The following is a 22,050-nucleotide window of genomic DNA, read 5'->3' as shown; positions in this document are numbered from 1 at the left end:
TGGAGAGGGGATGAGGAAATAGGGGTGGGTTGTAAGTGTATTCATTACTGCCCACTCTCAATTATGTAAGTATAGTGCAGAAAAAGCCTCATTTTAGCCATTAACAACATACACGTAAGTGCTCTCTGAAAATACTATTTGGTAATGATTGTATTTAATCACCCAGCTTTTTACCAGAGAGTTTTGCCCTCTTTTCCCTTCTTGTGCTTTTAAATGTGCAGGGAGAAAGGATGCCAGGAAGAAGTAGCTGCATACCATTTTCCCTGCTCCCAAATAGCCACCCCTGCATTCTCTCCCTGCCTCTGAACCATGGTGCCTGAAACCTCGTGGTCAGAAATGTATTACTTTGACTAAAGTAGCACTCAATCTTTTCAGTTTTATTTGTAAATAGCAGTCCCCCTAGGCAGGGAGACATAAGAACAAACCACCACTTTCATGGGGGTGGGTGGGTGGTGGGTGGAGGGTCAGCGGCGCCTGGCGGGGGATAAAAGCAGGGGACACTTGGAGAGCAAAGAGAGAAGGTGGGTACATGATGGGGGGGTGAGGCTGGAATTTCTTATTCCACCATTTTGATCAGGATTGGCTGAAAATAAGAATTTCCAGGGTGGGTTTCTCCTTCCTGGGTTTCACTAAAAATTAAAATAATCTCTGACCTTTTGCCCTCCTTCCTGCTTCATAGAAACTTGTCCCCCGGGCTCCCTTCCCAATACCCAAAATTTAGCAAGACGAAAAGTTAGCCATCACTTTCCCTCTGCCACCCTCACCCTTAGCAGATATTCTTCTCCAACCTCCCTATCTGGACATCACCCTGTTGTTTCCTCCAACTCTCTCTCTTTCACAAGGCACAATGAGCCTGTCCCCAGCTCTGTCACTTCCTTCTCCATTATAGCCTTCCAGCAGTATCTGGTTCCCAGTCCTGCTGCTGCCGCCCCTGCCCCCATTCAGGCCCCTTTCACCTCGCTGCAGCTCTTGCTGCAATAACTTCTAGCTAGTCTCCCTGACTCCAGCCTCTCTGCTTCAATCCAGCTTGTGCAGGTTGCCAGATTAATCTTTCCCAACACAGCTTTCATCAAATCCCTCCCCAACTCCAGCACCCCTACAGCCTTTTGTATTCACTCCAAATGCCTTCATTTGGCTCTCAGGGCTTCTCACCTTCTGCCCCCATTCTTCCAGCCACCCCCCTCCCCCACTTCATCAACCCCATTTCTCATTTCTCATTATTCCTTAACAGAGCCCTTCTCTTCAGCCAAGCTAATCTGCTTACCACCCCTCCCACCCGCAATTTGCTCCTTTCTGCCTCTTGTTCTTTTGCACATACTGTTCTTTCTCCCTGCAAAGCCCTTACCCTCGCAGCTCCAGAAAGCTGCATCCTTGATCTTCTTAACAAGCACATTTAAGATTTAACTTTTCCAGGAAGCCTTCCTGGATTAATTTGGTCCGCTCGGTTTTTCATTAGTTTGAACTTGATGAAATTGCCAATATCCAACCATTTGTGACCCGCAGAAAGGGCAATTTTATATGATTCAACCTAAAACACCTTCCCCCGACTTTTGACTATTTATATTGCTAAAGTATATTTCTTTATATATTGCTCAACGTACCCCCCCTGAAAAATTTCTGACATTCTGACTGCCATAAACTCTGAAAGCAGAGATAATCTTTTGTCCCCCATGGGGCCTGAAATGAAGCAGAGCACACAGTGGGTGTCCAGTTTGGGCTTTTAATAGATTCATTTCCCTGTACTACACAGCAGCCCTCGTCACTATTTCTCTTACATTGCAGGTAGGGGTGCACATGTCTTTCTTGCCCACCGGTCTGTGAACTCGTCAAGGGCAAAGGCGAGGTCTGATTCACCTCTGGCACCTCCCCATATATAGCACAGTGCCCGGTACATAGTAGACCCTCAATAAATATTTGCAGAACTGAGTTGAAGGAATCGTTGCACCTTTTTGCACTGCAAGGAACAGAGGAGGCCTGGGGATCCTCTAATCATGTGGTCCCCAACCCCAAGACTGTGGACTGGTCCCCAATCCCAGTACCCTTAGGAACCGGGCTGCACAGCAGGAAGTGAGCAGTGGGCAAGTGAGCAAAGCTTCATCTGTATTTACAGCCACTCCCCATTGCTTGCCATGCCCCCCACCCTGGTCCATGGAAAAATTGTCTTCCAAGAAACTGGTCCATGATGCCAAAAAGGTTGGGGACCACTGCTAGAGAAGACTTGGAGAAAGCAAGTTGTGAGTCCCTGAGCCCCGGCACAATCAAATTACCGGACACATATAGATCTCAGTAAACAGCAAATCCATGGCAACCGGTCTGGCAGTGCACTTGCCTTTCTCTGGAAACCTGCCAACTGCTCCTTGCAGGCTCGAGAGAGCAAGAAAGCAAGCACCACTTTCTCTACTTGGAGCTTCTCTGCCCTTCCCCACACTTTTGCTGTGTCTGCCTGCATGGTCCTGGGGCGGAGAGAGTAGTATGTTTTCTATGTATGTAATTCCTTAGATGAATAGATTCAGACCCTGGGGGGCCCTGGCATGCCAGTCTGTCTAATAAAAATATAAAGCAGTCAATAAAACAGCACCCTCGGAGCCCTTAAGGGCATTGCAGATGTTGTCAGTTAATCCCCCCTGCATTCATTCCACAATGCTTTCTTTTCAGAGTTGCTGTGGACGGCCCCTGAACTGTTGAGAGCCCCAGGGGGCAGCAGGTTAGGTTCTTTTGCAGGAGATGTCTATAGCTTTGCCATCATCATGCAAGAAGTGATGGTCCGAGGCACCCCATTCTGCATGATGGAACTGCCTGCTGAAGGTAAGCGGAGGTGAGAAAACGGCCTCAGGGGCCCAGCATGACCCAGATCATCAGGCTAACCCAGGCTGTTGTGATTTGCCGGAAGAGTGTTTGCACTAACAGTCTGCTAGTCTGCAAGCAGACCATGTTGTGTGCAGGTGGGACTTGGAGACAGACAGCTTTGGGCATCTGGAAGAAATTCCCCCCACCCAAGAAGCTGGTCCTTTTTCAAACTGTGACATAAGCCAAGGGTCTATAGGACCTATATTAATCCCTCTGCTTTTTTTTTTTTTTTTGCAATCTCCTTTATGCTTTTGAGACACTCCCTGCCAAGTATTTTAACACCCCTCCTGATGTTCCTGGATGCCAAATTCCTCACACTCCTTCCCTGTGACATGCCACAGCCTTCCATCCTCATCTCCCATCCAGACACTTGGCTATCAGGGAGGAAGCACCAATGGATGGCAAAATCAGTGGGCAAAAGTTTGAGGGGAAACAGGATATCTGCATATTCTTAAAGTGTGAATCCGCAAGATACTTACTAATTATAAATGGAAAAATAGTAAGTTAACAAATGGAGGATTCTGTAGACACCACCTTAACCAAGTGATCAAGGTTACCAATAATAAGGTATTGCCAATAATAAGGCATATCAACATCATGTACCCCCCTAACATTATGCACTAAGAAGGGCACAACATCACCTCTGTGGTATTCTCACCAAGGAAAAAATGCATAACTTCAACCTAATCATGAGAACACTTCAGACTAACCCCAGTTGAGAGACATTCTACAGAATAACTGGCCAGTACTTATCCAAAGTATCTAAGTCATGAAAGACAAGAAAAGAATGAGGAACTATAATAGATTGGAAGAGAATAAGAGACAACAATTACATGCATTATGGGAGCTTGACTTGGATTGTGGAACAGTAAAAGGACATTAGGGGAAAACTGATGAAATTCAAATAAGAACTCTAGTAATGTTATCATACAAATGCTAATTTCCTTTTTACTATGGTTCTGTAAGTTACTAACACTAGGGGAAGCTAAGTGAAGAGTATACAAGCAATTTTGCTATTTTTACGACTATTCTGGAAGTCTAGATTTCTTTTAAAATATAAGCTTATAAAAATGCAAAAGAAAGAAAAACAAAAACCACTTAGCTATCCTTTGCACCACTCAGGGTCCCACATCACTCTTCTACTTAAAGCCCTCCAACTGTTCCCTGTCATTTGTTAAATGAAGCTGAGACTCCTCACATGACATACAAGGCCCTTCACAATCTGGCCCCTAGCCATCTCTCTAGGCTTATCGTTTGTCACTCCCCACACTCCAGCTAAACAACATGACTGGCAGTGCCCTGAAAGCACCATGGTCTCTTCTACCTCTGTGTCTTCATACGTGCTGTTCACAATAACTAAAACTTCCTCGCCTTCTCTCCACCTTGCCTCATCCAACTCATGTAACCTCCCCTGAGAAGCCTTCTCTTTCTTCTTCGGTGTGGGTCAGCTGCCCACTCTCTGCTCGCCTGTGCCTATCTTCACTAGAGCACTTATATTGTTTGCCATTGTTTATCTCAATTGGACTGTAAGATCCTCAAAGGCATGAATCATGGTGTGCTTAAGCAGAGAGGTGACCCATTCAACTTGATGGTATTCTGAGAAAGGGACAAGGACTCCCTCTGCCAGAGAATGGATGTCAGTCATGTTCCAAGGGATTCATTCCCATGGAATCTATCACACCTAGAGCAGAATGCTGCAATGGAGAAAGCATTACTGGTACAGGCCGACCTGGGTCAAAGGAGCAGAGGTGGGATGTCACAAGGAGCTGAGAAGTCAGAGACGACAGCGGAAATTCTTTCATGGACGCAATGGGGCACTTATTAGAGTATGAAGCAGCACTGTCGGAGTGTTACAACCAATGCAGGGGTGGGAAGGGCACACTGGTGGGGCAAGCAAGGTTTGGGTGAAGATGTGGAGGCTAGAATTGGGGTGGCAGGGAATGGAATGAGGATGAGAAATGAGCCTGAAGAGATAGTCGGGGGCCATGTTAAAGAGCTTGGATTTTATTCTGTGGGTAGTGGGGAATCATAAAAGCCTTTTGAGCAAGAAAATGACAGGGCCAGGTTTGTGTTTTCAGAATGGTTTGGAGAAAGCTAGGCTGGAAGCAGAGAGATCAGTTGGAGGCCCAGTGTGGGTTGCTGGGGATATTGAGGGCTAATAACTTTCTCCTGCTGCCAGGGAGTTTTCTCCCTTTGTGAAAATATCAGTCTGGCTGATCTAGACCTTTGGTCACTAATGCCTTGTTGGGTCTGAATAGGGAGTTTGGGAACTCCCAGGTTAAGGTCTGAGGCATTGGGAAGCAGGACAGTGTAGTAGATTGAGACTGCCTGGGTTCAAATTCAGACTCTGTCACTTACGTGTGACTTCAGGCAAATTACTTTTTCTATGTCCCAGTTTTCCCAGTTGTAAAATGAAAATAAGAGTGCCTACCCCCTCTCTGTAGTGAGAATCCAAGGAAATAATGTATACAAAGTGTTCAGCCCATAGTCTGGTATATAGTAAATGTTCCACTAAAAATGGAGTTCATAGACCAGCAACCAGGAGGATCATGATGAGGCCTTGAACTGTTTACTGCAATTCTTAATTCCCTTTGTCTAGAGGCCAGGAAGGGCCCAAATCTTGGACCTGGGCTGGGCCTAGGTCTGCAGAGAGGCTAAGTGTGTCTACTGTGGGGATTGGAAGGCTTAGATGATTTGGGGGTGGGTGAGGGGAACCAGGTCATTGAAGTTACAGCATTAGAATTGACATCACATAGGCTGCATCTCAAACCTAGCAGAGGCAGGATAAAGCTGTGCCTAAATGATATCAATAGTTCATTTGATTAATTTCTCACCCCTCCCCAATAGTCTGATGCAGGCTTTGGCCAGATACAATCAATATTCAAGCCATGTAAGGAGAAAGCAAAGTAGATGGCCCTTCTGTGTTTTCTCCTGACCCACCCCTTTCTTGGCTAAAACTCAGTTATTTCCACTGAATTTTGGTGTTTTTTCCATAATTTTTAAACCTTTATCTTATTGTATCTGGACAGAAATAATACACAGGCTTAAGAAGCCTCCTCCTGTGTATAGACCAGTGGTTCCTCCCGAGCACGCTCCTCCAGAATGTCTCCAGCTGATGAAGCAGTGCTGGGCTGAGGCTGCAGAACAGCGACCGACTTTCGATGAAATATTTAACCAGGTAAGGACTCTGAATTTTCTTGCTCAGAAACCATCCTCAAGCCAGTCTACCTAAGGCTAACTCCTTGGGTCCTTGCCATATAGTGGAAGGAACCTCTTGCAAAGGGTAAGGACATGTCTCTTGGAGAAGCAGCCTGGGGGTGGCTACTTTGGAGCCCTTGGTGCTAGAGCCTCATCAGCACATCATCCAAGAGTCCAAGTGTTGGTTCTGGTGCTCTTCTGTGTCTATGTGAACCTCTGCTCCAGACCATCTGCAATCTGTTCTAACCAACCTTTCAAAGATGGAATTGAACCACCTGTCATTTGCAAGGCAATGGCACTGGGACAGTTAGAAGATGGGTGTCATGGAATAGATGCGGCACCTCACAGAGCTGTGTTTGCTGAGATCTCAGGGAATTCAGACGAGTGTACCATTTAGGTGACACCAGGTTGTTTTTGGAGGGTCAGGAAAAATATGGAATGTTTGAAAGAATGTTCAAGATGAAAGAAAGTGCAAATGGGGAGTGCAAAATCAGGAGATTGCTTAGGTTCCCAAGGAGCTACTTGAGGCAGTGGAGTACATGAAAAGTGATAACCTCTCTCCTTAAGATATTGAATTTCTAAAGAGGTTGATTTTTTCCCTAGAGGTGTAGACTGGAAGGGGGCATGGAAGAACAGACAGAATGAGCCCTGCTAAGAAAGCGAAGGTGCAGTTCCTATGTTGGAGCATGCAGTTGAGAGCTTTGTTGAAATGACAGGACACCGAAACTGAGGGTGTTCTCCATGAGTGCTGTGTCAGCTCTGGCAGAGAGGTGTTTGAACCTGGCTGGAGTACAGCACCGAGATGCTTTATGAGTGGCAGGTATCTGAGGTGGAAAAGAGAAAGAGTTGGATTGAAAGCCTGAGGGGCCCTGCTTATGAAGTCATCCGTGTCCCCAGCTAACAATGCCTCCATTAGCCAGCCCGGCTGAGTTTCTTGAGGACACTTGAACAGGTGTTCAATAGTATGGAAAAGGCAAAGAACCATGAAGGTCAGATTTCTAAAAACTTACCATGAGGCAGGAGAAAAAGCATTTGCCCTTGTGTTGATGCTAGAGATGTTATTTCAGAAGGCAGCAGAGAAGCTGGTGATAGATAGGAGTGCACATTATGCGACTTTCAAACAAGACATTGCAGGGGCTGCCCTCACTAAGATGCTTCAGTGGAAGTTCAGACTGTCTGATGACAAGGCTAGCCTCCCAACTTCCTGCGATTTATAAAGCTTAAGTGAGAGGAGGAGGAGTGGGAGGTTTCCTGGGGGAGCCCAGGGATCTGAACTGGCTACTGAATTTATCCCTAGGACTTTCGTGGACATGTAGATGTGAACCAAGCTCAGAAGGAAACTCCTAGTGTTGGTCTTGGGACATTGGGTGCTAAGTGGAGGATGTGTGGCCCTGCTGTATAAGAGGGCTCATTGGGACAGAACCGTAGGTGTCTGCTTAGCAAAACCAGCACCAGTCTTTTATTACTGTAAGCACAGCTGTGTGCATGCTGAATATAGCAACATGGAGAGGTTGCCACTCATCCTTCTAATACTATGCCAACCTCCTTGTTTCTATAGGTGGACAAGGTCCCAAGAAGGTGTATTGAGAATTTGTGGCATGCAGCCACCTCTAATAGATCAAGGCCTAGAATGGGTCAAAACCAGTTGAATAGTTCCACATGACCCTGACTGACCTGAAGAACAGGAACAGGACACCATTATTCTTTGACCCCATAGTAAGGAATAGGGGTAGATCTTATCATGTGGATCTTGATCCCTCTTTAAGAGGTCAAGGAACCACCCATTGTCCAAGAACTAGCAACACAGTAGTATTTGAGGATAAAGATGATTCAGTAGGCTGATTATCTAGAAGAGTAAAACAACACTTCCTGCCTTTTTTCCCCTTACCCCACCCACAACCCCCCTGGGCTCAAGACCAAATTCTGTTGCCTTTGAAGTGGCTACTATCCATATGATAGCGTCTTAGAACTGAAGGAGCCTGCCCAGATCACCTTTGCTGAGACTTGAAAGAATCAGAAGGGCAGGGGAAGAACTACTGGGGCTGGGGTGGGGAAGAGCCCTGTGAATGGGCCAGAGTGACAATGAGGGTAGGTGATGACTTCTCCTATTTGTAAGTGGTTTCACCTTTCCTGCACTGGCATTTTAGATTTGTGGTAAGGGGGCTTGCTCCATCATCTCTGAGTTTGGGGAGTAAGCATTCCCTGGCTCCTTTTTCTGTTTTACTTCCAGTTTAAAACTTTCAACAAAGGGAAGAAGACCAATATAATTGATTCTATGCTTCGGATGTTGGAGCAATATTCTAGCAACTTAGAAGATTTGATCCGGGAGCGGACCGAAGAGCTGGAAATTGAAAAACAGAAAACAGAAAAGCTTCTAACACAGATGCTACCACCGTATGTGTGAACACCTGAGGAGTGTGAATCCTTATAACAGTGTGTTCTATTAAAAAAAAGAAAAAAAATTACCCATCAACTAACTGCTCCCTCCCCCTTGTCCTGCACCCTCTCTCCTCCTGGTGGGTTTGAGTCACACCTACAAATCAAAGTAGAATTGGAAACCAAGGGAGCAGAGCACACATCCTAATTTTTCACTATGTGTGGATCATACTGGTCATTTAAGTTTTTGGTGCTTTGGTTTTTCTGTGTCACTTTGTGACTTTGCTAGGAGGTTGACCAATTAAAAGAAGGCAGTTCTTTAAGCACCTAGAGGAAAGTAGCACGGTTGTTTCTCTAGGTCTTTTCCTCCCTTAGTTGAAAACCTTATCTGTTGCTACAATTTCCAAATTTTCCAGGGCATTTTATCATGTTGTAACATGATTGTCTTGGAGGTAATTGAGCAAACTAGTCTCATGAAAAGGCAGCCACCTTGGAACATTCCCCAGAGGGCTGAGATAGAAGTATAGAGATTTGAAAAAACTCCACGAAGGCATGGACCTGGTCTGTCTGTTCAGTGCTGTATTCTAGCACCTGGCATAGTGCCTGGCACGTTATAAGCACTCAAAACATGTTTGCAGAATAAATCAACAAATTAATGTTTTCACGTAGGTGACATTTTCTTCCTCCTCATTTACTTGGCTGTGATTTTTAGAATAATTGTGTTCTAGCAGGTGTATGTGGCATGAAGGGAGGCCAGTGTCCTCTTAGGAATAGCTATGTCTGCTTTTCAGATCAGTTGCCGAATCTCTCAAAAAGGGCTGCACAGTTGAACCTGAGGGCTTTGACCTGGTCACCTTGTACTTCAGCGACATTGTGGGCTTCACCACTATCTCAGCCATGAGTGAGCCCATTGAGGTGGTGGATCTTCTGAATGATCTATATACACTCTTCGATGCGATCATTGGCAGTCATGATGTCTATAAGGTAGGTTAATTAGCAGAGAAATATATAACAGAGTGAAATTTTTACAAGGCTCATTTATGTGTATTCCAAAATTGAAGGATACAATTTTATAGAATGTTGTTATTTAAAAATAAAAATTTAAATGGTACATCTCATTCATTGGTAGCCCATTGGAAACGAAAGCCAGATGGAATGCATATAATTTTCTACTTTACAAAATAACAACTCTGAACCCAGCAAAAGATTGCCAGTCAGATTTCTTTTGAGATTTTTTCTAGAACTGGGATGAAGAAGAGGTTGAGGCCACAAGAGTTATTGCATGTCAGTGGCTGAGTACCCATAGTGTAGGCATTATCATGCTAGGCACTGAAGGGGATAAAGAAGAAGTACTGGTGTTTTTCCCATAGTTGGTGACTGCTACAGAGTTCATCTCCGTAAAGTTTGTGCGGAGCTAATATATGCTGTCAAAATTTGTTCTCCTCCCTTAGGTACTGTTTTTAGACAGGAAGGAAGTTAGTATTACACCAGGGAGCTATTAGACCTGAGGCTCTTTGAGATTGCTACAGCGTAACCAAAGGCCCCCCTATTGGTTGGTCTAAGGTCTAGGGAAGTGATTCATTATGAGTAAGTCCCCTGCCTCCACCTTCCCCCACTCCTCCAGACTGTGAATTTCCACTCTTTCTGTCAAAGGTTGAAGAAGATGAGTAGAGAATAGATGATTACATTCGCTCATTTTCGTATCTTGCTTCCTTACTCTTGTTTTTATATGCTGTCTTGTCTCTAGGCAAAAATGACTAAAAATCTCATAGTGGTTCAGGGGCATTTCCACTTTGTCTGCATCATGGATACTTATTGATGGAGAAAGATGCCTCAGGCATCCCAAACTTTAGACAGCTCCTCTGTCCCAGGACTCAAGGTAGAGCTGGAGAATGAGTAGCTCCATTCATTGGATCCTTCACAGTAGTCTGAAATGTTCCAGCTCCCAAATCAAACACAGGGAAATGTGTTTATCTCAGATTAGACAGGGCCCTTTCAGGTCAGGTAGAGAGCCGCAGGGCTAGGCCAAGCCACTTAAATAGGGTTCAGAAATAGACATCATACCTGTCAATCAGCAGGAGCTGCAAGCTAATCAAGAAGCATACACGGAAACCACGGTGAAGGAAAAATCCATGGAATCAAACTACCTGTCTTAACTTGTTCGACTTAAGCAGCCTGAAGAGAAAAACAAATCACTGAAAGCTAATTCTGTTGAAACTAAAATCAAACATGATTCAGCATGGGCAGTAACACAGCTACTGGTTTAATCAATCCAGCTGATTCTGTTCAGATAATTGTTGGGGATTTTAGCAATGAGGCCATTAGATATTTTGGTACTTCTTGGTTGCAGTGGGGAGTTAGTGGGCTATTCTCACGACAGAGCAGGGCTATATGAATCCAAATATGGAATCTAATTTTTCAGTCTTGTTTATTAAAAACAACACAGTACAAAGGAAATAAAAATTGAACCAGCAGTGAATGATCAAACCAGTTTGTATTTTCATTTTCTTTACCTGTAAAATTGGAATCACCTCCCCTGGCACTTGATAATCTGAAATGGAAGTGAGAAGGCTGCTGCAGAATTATGATGTTTGTCATTTGTTTTCAGTTTTGGTTCTCTGCCACCACCCCCATCTCAACCAGATCCCTTTCTAAGCCTCCTCTTCCCTTTCATTGTTTTAATGCTGGTTCATGCTACCCACAATTCCCCACAGCAGTCTGCACACCAAGGCCATGTATGCCCATGTTCTCTGCTTTTCTAATCTCCTCATCCATATCCTTAGGGTTTTCTGGTGACTAACTCATCAAAGCTGAAGGGTCAACCACCAGTCTCTGATAATAGCCAGCCATTTGGTTTCTCCTCCCACATAGCATTCGCATGGCAACCCTTCCTTCCTCTGTGCAAGCTGGCATGCTTATTTAAGGGCAGGAATCCTTTCCTCAAATTGCGCCAGGCAAGGGAGACCCTGGATGGAAGCATGTTAAGGGACAAAGTCCTATAGGTGTAAAGGGTCATTGTTATTGGCTATATAGAAACCCATGATGAGGAGCCTATTGCTGATTGCTAAACTTCTGTCTCTGGGGCTGAATCATACCTGCAGTCCAAAGGCCGGTTTCAAGACATACTCATTTGGTGATGATGATAATGATGATGATGGTGATAGCTTGCACTTAATATATGTTATCATCCACTAGACAGCTTTTAAGTGCTGTGACATATATTAAGTTATTTAGTTCTTAGAAAACCCTATGAGGTATGTGTTGTCATTATCCCTGTTTTACGGATGAGGATGCTGAAGCACAGAGAGATTAAGTGATTTGCCCATGGCCACACAGCTTGTAAGTGTTGGATGTGGGATTCTAACCAAGGCGGTATGACTTCAGAGTTTCGTGCTCTTAACTTTTGCATTCTGTGAGTGCAGTTTTCTAGGAAAACATGAAATTAAACTGGATCCAAACCCGGAGTAGCACAGTCTGGCTGGAAAATTTCATAAAAGTCCCCTCAGCTTACTTATCTTTTAGATTTACCTGAAAAGCTTCAACTTATTGGTCATCTAAAAGAGTGAGCACACTCCTGCGGGGAAGATGAGGAACACAGATTTGCCTTTATTTCCAGGTATATAGCTTGAACTGCCCCCTGCCAAGCAGTTGAGGGCCAATACTGCTGCCCCACGGGGAGTTAGCAGTAGGAGAGGAGGTGGGAACTGGTGGGAAAAGACCCAGTTCTCATACCCAATAGGCCTACAAAACTAACTGCAGCATATTAGCAAGGCAAAGCAGCTAAGGGAACAGGCTCTTCCTTGCTCTTCTTTTCCCTTTCCCTATACTCACCTTAAGGCTGCCCTTGCTTATTTGCCCAAAATCCTCTAGAGAAATGCTGGCTGGGAGAGCATCATAGGTACCTTCTTCTAGGGTGCTCCCCCAGGGACATACTAGGGACAGTCCCAGAAATCTCCCCTTTTACTTTCCCCAAGAATTTCTCAGAGCCTGATATTTTTCTAAGATCAGTCAGGAACTTGTGAAGTACCTACACTTATTTCAGAATCTCTAGGTGTGGGGCTGAGACACTGGTATTTTCAATAAAGCTCCTTAAGTGATTCTAACATGCAGCCAGGCCTATGAACCAATGACAGCCCCTCTCTCTTTCCTCACTTTACAGGAAGATAATCTGGCCTCCATCATACCCTTAAAGCTCTGTGAACACAAAAAAAAAAAAAAAAGAAAGAAAAGAAAGAAGCTACTTGCTAATTTTTATTTCCTCTGATTCCCAGGTAGAGACCATTGGAGATGCCTACATGGTGGCCTCAGGTCTCCCAAAGAGGAATGGCAGTAGGCATGCAGCCGAGATTGCAAACATGTCCCTAGATATCCTGAGCTCTGTGGGCACCTTCAAGATGCGTCACATGCCGGAGGTGCCAGTCCGAATTCGAATTGGCCTGCACTCAGGTAACGACAACCAGTTAAAGCAAGAGAAAACATTCCCATGAGCCTCGAGGAAGACTAGAAAGGGAAGGAAGAAAAGGTTGCTTTCCCTTGACTCCTGGCCAATGATTATCCACGTGTCCAGGGTTGCATATTTCCTTTACGCCTACCCAAGTTTACTCTCTTCCCAGCACCTGCACTACCACAGTGGGAAGGAGCTCTTTTTCTAGGCACTAAACCCTTTCTGTCTACTCTTCTGGTTAGAGCCCACACTTCCACGTTTGACTATGCTGCAAGATCAACAGGTATATGTTGTATTTAGGATAATTTGTTTAATTAGTTAAAATCTCAACTTCTGAAGTATTTTTCTGCTGCACTTAATCCCCTCTTGCTTGATTATCTTCGAGCTCCCCTCCTTCATTGTATCCTTTCCATGTAGCTTCACACATTCACTGGTATCTTGGCAGACATCTCACAATGTCACAGATATCTCACCTACTAGCTCCTCTTGCATCCTTCTCCACTACCCATCTCTTTCTCTTTGCTTTGCTCTCCTTTTCTTCCCCTATCCTTTCATCCCTTTCCTACAAAACTTATTAAAAGAATGGCACTCACTGTGCCATTTCCTTACTATCCACTCTTGCCTTAGCCCCTTTGCAATCTGGCTTCAGTCCTCTTCATTTTCCCTGGCCCTTGTCTGCCCTTACCTCTCTGCAGCATTTAACATTCATGACAAGCTTCCCTAAAACATCCCTCAATTGGCTTTCATGACACGCTCCTCACTCTCTGAATGCTGCTTCTTTGCTTCATTTACTGGTTCTCTTAGCTGTTCCTGTTCTCTAACATTTTCTACAAAGTTCTCAGTCTGGTGATCTCCTTGCTCTCTGCACATCCTCACCTCTGATTTATTTCTCAATCCATTCCAACCTGGCGTTCATTTTCTATCATTGTCTAATAATTCCTTTTGTCTCTCTCTGTTCCTTATATTGGTATTCCCCAGGGTTCTGTCCCAATCCACTGGTTTTTTCTCCTACATACTCTCCTGGGTGATCTCATTCACATCTATAGTTTAACTACCACTTGTGTACTGATGACTTCTAACTCCACAGCTTCAGCACGGTCTTCTTCCTTAAATGTCAGCCTTATATGTCCAACTTCCTGCTGACATTTCCACCTGCATGTTCCATGTGAATCTCGGACTCAACACATCCAAAACAGAATATTTTCTTCCTATACAAACTTCCCCCTCTTCCTGTATTTATTCTCTATTTCAGTTGGTAGTACCATCATTGACCCAGTTACTCCAGTTAGTCTTGAAAGTCAGTCTCCTTGACTCCTCCCTCACTCTGACCTTCAATATTTAATCAGTTACTAAGCCTTGAATGTGTTACCTTTTAAATATTTCTTGAATAGCTCTTGTCTCTCCTCCACACTCGCAACCCGAGCCTAGGGCACCAGCATCTCTTGCCTGGATCACTGTAATAGCATCTTCTTGCTTCCACTCTTGCGTCTTTCTATCCATCCTTCTCCTAGTCATCAGCATTATCAGTGTTTTCTTGTCTTTCCTTCCACTAGAGTTTAAGCTCCTTAGTGGCAGGAACTGTATCTTACTCATGTTTGTATCCAGAGTGCTTAGCACACAGCAGGCATTCAGTATTTTTCTTTTAAAGATCAGTCCTCATCTCTCATTCACACTCCAGTTTCACATCTCCAGCCCCCTTCAGCGTACCTCTTCTTGCATGATTTACTATTATTTAAAATTTAACATATTTAAAACTTTAAGTCATCTTTCCCCACAAACCAGCATAAGCTCATAAGCCCATGCCAATTTTCTCATGGCTGTCAATCAGACAGCCAAGTCTGTTGGTTCTCCTTTCATAATGTCTCATAACATTCTCTTTCATAATGTCTCTTTTATCTTTTTGGCCACCCACTTCCCATCATCTGCTCCTTCCCCATACCTTGTGCTTGGATTACTGCAACGGCCATCTAAAGGGTTTCATTGGTTTTACTTTTTTCCCCTTTCCATGCATTCTATACACCAATCTTAGAAAAAAAATAAAAGAAGAAAAAATCCTTTTCATTATGTTATTCCCTGCTCTCAAAATTCTCTAGTCGTGCAAGGTCCTCCATCTTATAGAACCTACTTATCCAACCTTGTCTCCAGTTTTTCCCCAGCCACTTGAGTTAGGCAGACTGCTTTCTCTGAGAGTTTCCTAAAATTCTATGCTCAATCCCAACCATGAGACTTTGATTTATTTTCCTTTTTCACCTATTCAAATCCTACTCATCCATGAAGACCCAGATCAAATCCTACCTCTTCCATTGGACCTTCCGGATTGAGTCAGATTCTAGTAAGCACTTCCCACCCCTCTGTTTTCTAAACTATTGTAGCACTTCTCTCTGTACTATTTATGTTGCTTCAGCCATACATTGTCTGGGGTTGCTGCTTAATTGCTTCCTGCTTGGTAGTCTCTTCTCTACAATTAGACTAGGACCTCCTGGAGAGCTGAGACCGTGTGTTACATTTCTTTTTTATTCACCTCTGTGCCTAGATCAGTGCTCAATGAATGCTTCTGAATGAGTGAGAAGTGAATTAGAACGAAAATATAAATTGTGTAGATCTTATTTTTTTCTCAGGAAAAAGAACTTTTTGAAACAAAATACTCAATTACTTTCTTTAACTCAGGAAATAGCAAAAGGTAATGCTGAAAAATTTAAACATAGAAACAGAGCAGAGACCAGAAAACTGAGGGTGAAGAACTTTGTAGATACTTCCAAACTGACTTTTCAGTATGACTGCTGAAATTTTTTTCAATTACCCTGAACACCTAACACAGCCATATTAAAATGTAAGGAAAAAAAAACATTCTCAAAGGAAATAGAAAATATTCTTGGATTGTCTATATATACTGCTCTTCCACACCCCTAACGCAGATAATAGAAAGTCAACTCTATTTGTATCCTGATTTTTTAACTGTCTTAGAAATAATTCTCTTGCTATACACAGTTTGGGAAACAGACAGACCTATGATATCCTTTCTTCCAACCCTGTGACAAGAAAGAGTCACATTTTTTTCCCTTGAAACAAACATATTTGGATCCTGAGTCCCTGCTCAGGCTTTTCTGGTTTGGGTTGATGTTTATTTGTCCCTGTTAACAGATATAAGCATCTTCGTTGTAACTGTTACTTGGAACAAAGATATAAATCAGAAGGATAGTCATGTCTGAATTGTTATAAATTTGCTTTCTTGTAGGGCAAAGAGTTCGTTACTTATTATAGTCTTTCTTCAGATTCCCAGAGCTATTTGATGGCAACTTTTATTCTTTTGCAAAGCTACATTCCTTCCCCTTTGCAGCATTCCTCTATTAGCATTGGGCACATACTTGTTGACCGTAATTACAATTACAATCACATGCTACTCTATAGGGCCGGTTGTTGCCGGAGTGGTGGGCCTCACCATGCCCAGATACTGCTTGTTTGGAGACACTGTGAACACAGCTTCTCGAATGGAATCAACAGGCTTACGTGAGTACCTATAGAGGAATGGATTGGATGGTACCATCCTATAATTGAGAAAGTGGTTCTTCCTCAAGAGAGGTGACAGGGAGCAGGGTAGTTGATGATTTAATGTTTTAAAGAAAAATAAAAGATAATTTGAGAAGATTAAGATTTATCACACATTTTCCTGGTCTCTAATGGCAAACCAGTAGGGGGTGATGTTGGACTGAACATGTACCTTTCTTGGTCTAGAAATGAAGCTGTAGCTAAGTAACACTGAAACAGCCAGTTAATTTGATCAAAACAACTAAAAACGTCTTTTGGGTAAAGGAAAAAATTGGCCAGGCTGGCGGGTTTGTGGGAGTCATGTTGAGAAAAGAATTAGGTAAGGGACTGACATTTTCAGTCTTTCAACTAGTTTGTGGAGGCACACTCAAGCCAGCTGCCTCCCAGTCGGCTGCTGTTTGCTGCTCTAGTCCTCTTTTTGAACTAGTTAGGACCCCAGGAGTTCTGGCTTCATCAAGTTGCCCCCTAGAACTTAGTTAGCAATAATCCCTCAATCTAAGGAGCTTGGAATTCTGAAATAATTAATTCCAACTTGCCTGTATATAAAACCCTTAGCTTCTATCAAAACAAGCATAGTATCAAAGATACCATTCTTTCCCCACTTTTTGAGGAAAAAAAAGGATACAAACCATTATGATATTTGTCTGTTCCTGGCAAGATGCTGGCTCAACTCTTCCTTGGTTATTTACTGACACTACTGAGGCAATGTCAGAATCACAATGTGCCTTTTACTTATATCATGGTTGAACAAAGCATTTTTTTTCATGCTGTTATAGGAAAAGCATAGAGAATATCAAATTCTACATACAGTTTTCATAGATTTATACTACAAAAAAGGAAAAGAAGAAAAGAAAACACTTAAGCCCATAGCAGTCCTGGCTTTGGCAACTACTAGGCAAAACAAGCTCTTCCCAAACTTCAGCAATATACTCAAACTAGTCCCTGATGATATGGTGGCCTATATCACAGTGGGTGGTGCCCTGCCTGACCTCACTCCCCATCACTCATGTGTAGAAACAGGCTTACACAATGGGGCTAGTCTTAGTCAATCTAGCCTGTGCAGCCATGATTAAGGAGGCAGCATGGAACTTAGAAGCTGTTGTCAGAATAAATTTTCTGACATCTGGGAAAGTCTTCCAACTCCACAGATATGGCAGAGGCCATGGAAGTAGTCATCCAGGAACTGCTGCATGAATATGACTTTGCATATGACTTTGCTCTTGAAGTGCAACCCAAGATGAAGTGAAATTGATCATGGAACCGCAATGCAGATTTGGCACAGTACTCTGGACTGATGTAAGCTTGTAGAAGGCTGAAGTCATATTCTGGTCTGCACCAGGGAAAACTCCACACATTTCACATTGGAAATATAGAGTTGAGAGTACAAATTGAATTTTGAGATTTAGGCAGCACCTGTCCAGTGATCAGCTAGGACAAATAAAATGGAGTGAATCACCCACAGCAGGTGTTTATTATGCACTGACTGTGCAAGGAAGGCATTGTGAGGGATACAAAGAAGCAAACACACTATCCCTGCATGAAAGGAACTGGTTAGTGTGCTTTTCTAGAAGCTAATGACTGTGACGAAAATATGGTGTTAAACTCCACAACTGATTGAAGATCTGTAAAGAGGTAGCCTCTAACCTCATGTTGGATTTGAGATCAAGATATGTCACAAGTCCATTAACAAAAGATCAATTTCATCAGTATCTCCCTTGTGCCCAGTTGACTCCACTGAAATTCTGGAATGGAAGTGACTAGTGACCTAGCCCTGGAATGATCCTTCTTACCACACAACTGGATGAACTATCTTACCACTTCTTACCACGCAACTGGAATGAGCTCTCTCTCTTTTGAGCTATGTGTTCCTCACCAGCAAGGTTACTCTACCGAAAGGCTCCCTGAACACCAGATTCTGGTGGCATGGCACACATAGGGCTGGCTAGAGATACACTGGCCATGCATGTGGCTTTCAGAAATAGGACAACCCTTTTTGAGCAGGGGCTTTGGGTGACCATGAGTTAATGAGAAAGATACAAACAACGGTACTGAGCTGTCGAGAGAAGTAAAGTCATTTTGAGTACACATGGCAGAAATTTCTTCCAGTTCTTTTCAGCCATGCCTTCCTACTCAGATTGTAATCAGCTTCTAAAAGAATGATTTTCTCAAGTATGTGTGAAAACAAGTCTTGGACTTTTATTTAGGACTCAACCTTAACCACAGTCTTACTTCATAGGGTGACAGTTTTCAAGAAGGTCAAGGTGCTTACCTCAGTCAACAAGTGATTGTTCTTCATCAAAGAATTACACTTAGGTTCTAAATAAAATTTTAAAGTGGTAGTTCCCAATATAAAGCTCTTTTCCCAGGTTGGGATCATTGGTTGGCAAATAATACCTTCATGTGTGTATATAGCTAGATGCACCCATCCAAAGGTCAGCTATGAATGTACAGTTTCCACAAAACGTTTGTTGATGGAAGTCTTGGGATATTTCTCATTGACATTTGAAGTACTGCAATACTGAGAGACAGTTGTAAGGCCAAATATAGAAAAGATAACCTTTTGCCTCTTAAGTAAGATTATGTGAAGCTTGAGAGTTCAACCCTAGTAGCAGCCTGTGACAGAAGCTGCTGAAGCCAAACTTTCCTCGGAGGAGATCACATTTCAGCTGAGAGCACACTTGTGGCTACTGGTTTCTCCATCTTGACCTTCGAGTTAAAAGTTAACACCTTTGTATTGCACAGCCTTTCATCTGAGAGTGTTTAGGAGGCTGATAGGTGCTACAGCTAGTGCCTATTTGGTCCTGGTGAGGAAGGCCATCACTCTCCCTCCTCCTACGGTGAAACCCTAACTAAGCCTCTCTCTCAGGACTTTGCTTAGGGTCTAGTTTATTTAGAAGTGGGGACATTTATTACATTGATATTAAGCCAAAGTTAGGCCTCTCCTTCTTTTATAGCTTATCGCATTCATGTCAGCCTCAGCACTGTTACAATTCTTCACACTCTGAATGAGGGCTATGAAGTGGAGCTTCGAGGAAGAACAGAGCTCAAGGTATAATGTCCTTTTGTTTTTGAACCAAACTACTTGGGCATACCTGCTTCTGGAGAGGTCATGGTCTGCTGAGAGAGTTTACCTGGGAGTCTGAGACTCAGAGCTGTAATTTGAGCAGATCTCTCACCCCCATTTGTCATTCACAAAAGATTGTTCCCTTTTGCCTCTGTTTTCTTCTCTTTAAAATATGGTTGAAGTGGGGAGGGTTGTTGAGGTTCCTCCTGCATTTTCCGACTGAGTAGCATCTTTTTCTCCTGAAGAACTATCCAGAATTTGGCTTTCCAGTGAGCTGCAGTATTATTTACATTTTCTAACTTCCATTTTGTTTACTCTTTGGCAGTCCCACACACAGTTCAATAAGTCACAGGTTGGTGAATTTGGGTTTTCTGTTCACCTGCTCAGTGGCCACCCTTTCTTTTAATCCACACCATTGGCTCATTATTTACAGAGAGGCTATATTTCTTTCCCCAATAACCAAGAGTAACAAAGTCAATTTCTATGAAAGACAAACATTTTGTAGCACCTTTTCTCTCTGTTAGGGCTACCACTTGATCTGGGATTCAGGATTAGAGTAATTTTCTCTCTCTCTCTCTTTTTTTTTTTTTTTTGCCATTTCCACCGGATTCTCCTTATCTCTTTCTGGATGACCCCAAGACCACTGGCTCTCTTAGTTGTGAGAGACCCCAAAGACCTAATAATCTAACCCCCTCATTTTCAGATGAAGAACCAAGGCCCAGAGAGATACAGTAATTTGAGCAGGGTCAATTGATAGCAGAATCAGGTTAAGACTAAGGAAGTCTAACTTCCTGTTTAGTGGCCTTTTTATGACACCATACTGCATGATTTTCTCAGTGATTATTTTTGGGCAAGGCAGAGTCAGGGCACTGAGTGATGCACAATTTGTTTCTGTCATTCGTATGCCTTCTAGAAATGGTAGCAATTTGCACGTAACTGCATTTCAGAAGTTAAAGGTTGGAAGGCTTAATTCTAGTTGATCGCTTCCTCTTCCGGCTAGTACTAGTTTGTATTTTCCAATATATTCTTAACATCTTTTAGAAAGTGGGATGAGTCACTTCCAAGGGGACGTAGGCTCCTTTCCCACCTCTGCAGAGAACTCAAGACAGTGAGATGATGGGGGCAGGGATATTACTTGAGCAGTGAATCAAATTGCCCAAGGCTTTTGCGATCCCTCTATACATTCTGTTATTTTTCAGCAGAGGAAGACAAATGCATCTTGGTTTCCTGAAGCACTTTGCTCCGTATTGCTGGGCACAGATTCTTCATTTAAAAGGTGAAGAAGTGCCACATTCAAAACTGAAAGAGGAAAAATGTGCCACCACCCCCACGGTTTTTATTGCCCCACAAGTTCCATTCAGGAGCACTCACATCTTTGGGTGTTTCAAGTACAAAAGCAGGACTTACTTCAAAAGAGTGCTTTGCAGCTTCATGATTTCCCCTAGCCCAGGGAATTTGGGAACATATTGCAGCAAGTTGTAGGAAGAACCTTTCCCTAATGCCATGTTGGGGATTGGTTCTTGAGACAAGGAAGAGAAATTGAGAGGGAGAGACTGATAGAGAAGAGGAGAGGAAGCCCCAGAGGAAAGGAAGGGACAATGAGAAGAAGGAAGTGGAGAGGAAGTAAGACTGAAAGAAAGGACTGGAGAGGAGAGGAGATCCTTTGTCGCTGTACCCTCTGCCTCTCCACCAGAAGCAGGTATATTGCACATCGCACAGTAGGGGTTGGGGACAAGAAGTTTCTAGTCTGCTGGGGACATGTAGTATTTCCCCGATAAGACCGTATCACCAACACACTTCAGAAATTCTGATTCAACATTTTCACCCCTCACCCACTCTGCTGCTGGAAGCAAGAGTTGCTCCAGTACGTGGGGCAGAAAGACCACATTTAATGGCCAGCCAGGTGTGATTTCAAAGTTGATGCCTAGAAACCTCCTTTCCATCCAGCTGGCTGATGCTTGAAATTCCTCCATTAAAACCTTTTCTCTTGGGCTCAAGGTTTGGATCCAGTAACAACACTCTCCCCTCCCCCATCTCCTTGATGAAGTCATTTTCCTTAGTGGAATCAAAGATGTGAATTTGTTGAGAGAAGAGAACATAGGACAGTTGAGTAACTGGGTAGAGTGGGGGTACAAAGAATGAGACCAACATTAGGAAGCTGAGGTTGGTTGGGAGAGGACTCATTTAGAGATGAGAAGCTGGGTCTCTCTGCCCACTGCAACCTCCATTTGTCCTCCACTGACAACAAATTATCAATGCCTAACTGGCCAATTCTGCTTTCACAACATTTCTCTCCTGATGGGCTAGTGAGTGATAAATGATTTTATTACCTCTTCTCTTACATGAGTCCTGTTTCAGTCACTATTTTCATGCCAAGTTTGAAGCTCTTTGCTTGCCGAGATTTCTGTATATATCTAGGCTTATCAGTTGTATCTACCAGGGACTTTTAGGTAAATTTACATTCTGGAAAGACTTTCTCAAATGATTGTTCTCAGCCTGTTTATATTGTCATTGCCAGAGGTGGACACTTAAAATTTTTTCAAAAATATTTTTAGTATAAAAATATCACAGCTTA

The 22,050-nt window shown here is 43.3% G+C and overlaps 1 protein-coding gene across 1 annotated transcript in view; it reads left to right on the top strand.

Moving 5' to 3' along the window:
- GUCY2F (guanylate cyclase 2F, retinal) overlaps positions 1-22,050 on the top strand; it is a 100,687-nt gene that overhangs the window by 71,670 nt on the left and 6,967 nt on the right. Inside the window, exons 11-17 of the mRNA XM_012644952.1 lie at positions 2,656-2,805; positions 5,877-6,025; positions 8,276-8,439; positions 9,213-9,405; positions 12,693-12,867; positions 16,274-16,372; positions 19,366-19,460. Coding sequence (XP_012500406.1) covers positions 2,656-2,805; positions 5,877-6,025; positions 8,276-8,439; positions 9,213-9,405; positions 12,693-12,867; positions 16,274-16,372; positions 19,366-19,460 — 1,025 coding nt within the window. The remainder of the gene's footprint in view (positions 1-2,655; positions 2,806-5,876; positions 6,026-8,275; positions 8,440-9,212; positions 9,406-12,692; positions 12,868-16,273; positions 16,373-19,365; positions 19,461-22,050) is intronic.

This window comes from Propithecus coquereli, unplaced genomic scaffold, assembly GCF_000956105.1.
Source record: "Propithecus coquereli isolate 6110/MARCELLA unplaced genomic scaffold, Pcoq_1.0 Scaffold104, whole genome shotgun sequence".
In the NCBI taxonomy this organism is placed as follows: domain Eukaryota; kingdom Metazoa; phylum Chordata; class Mammalia; order Primates; family Indriidae; genus Propithecus; species Propithecus coquereli.
Note: the sequence above shows the minus strand (reverse complement) of the source record. Positions and strands in the feature narration are given on the sequence as shown.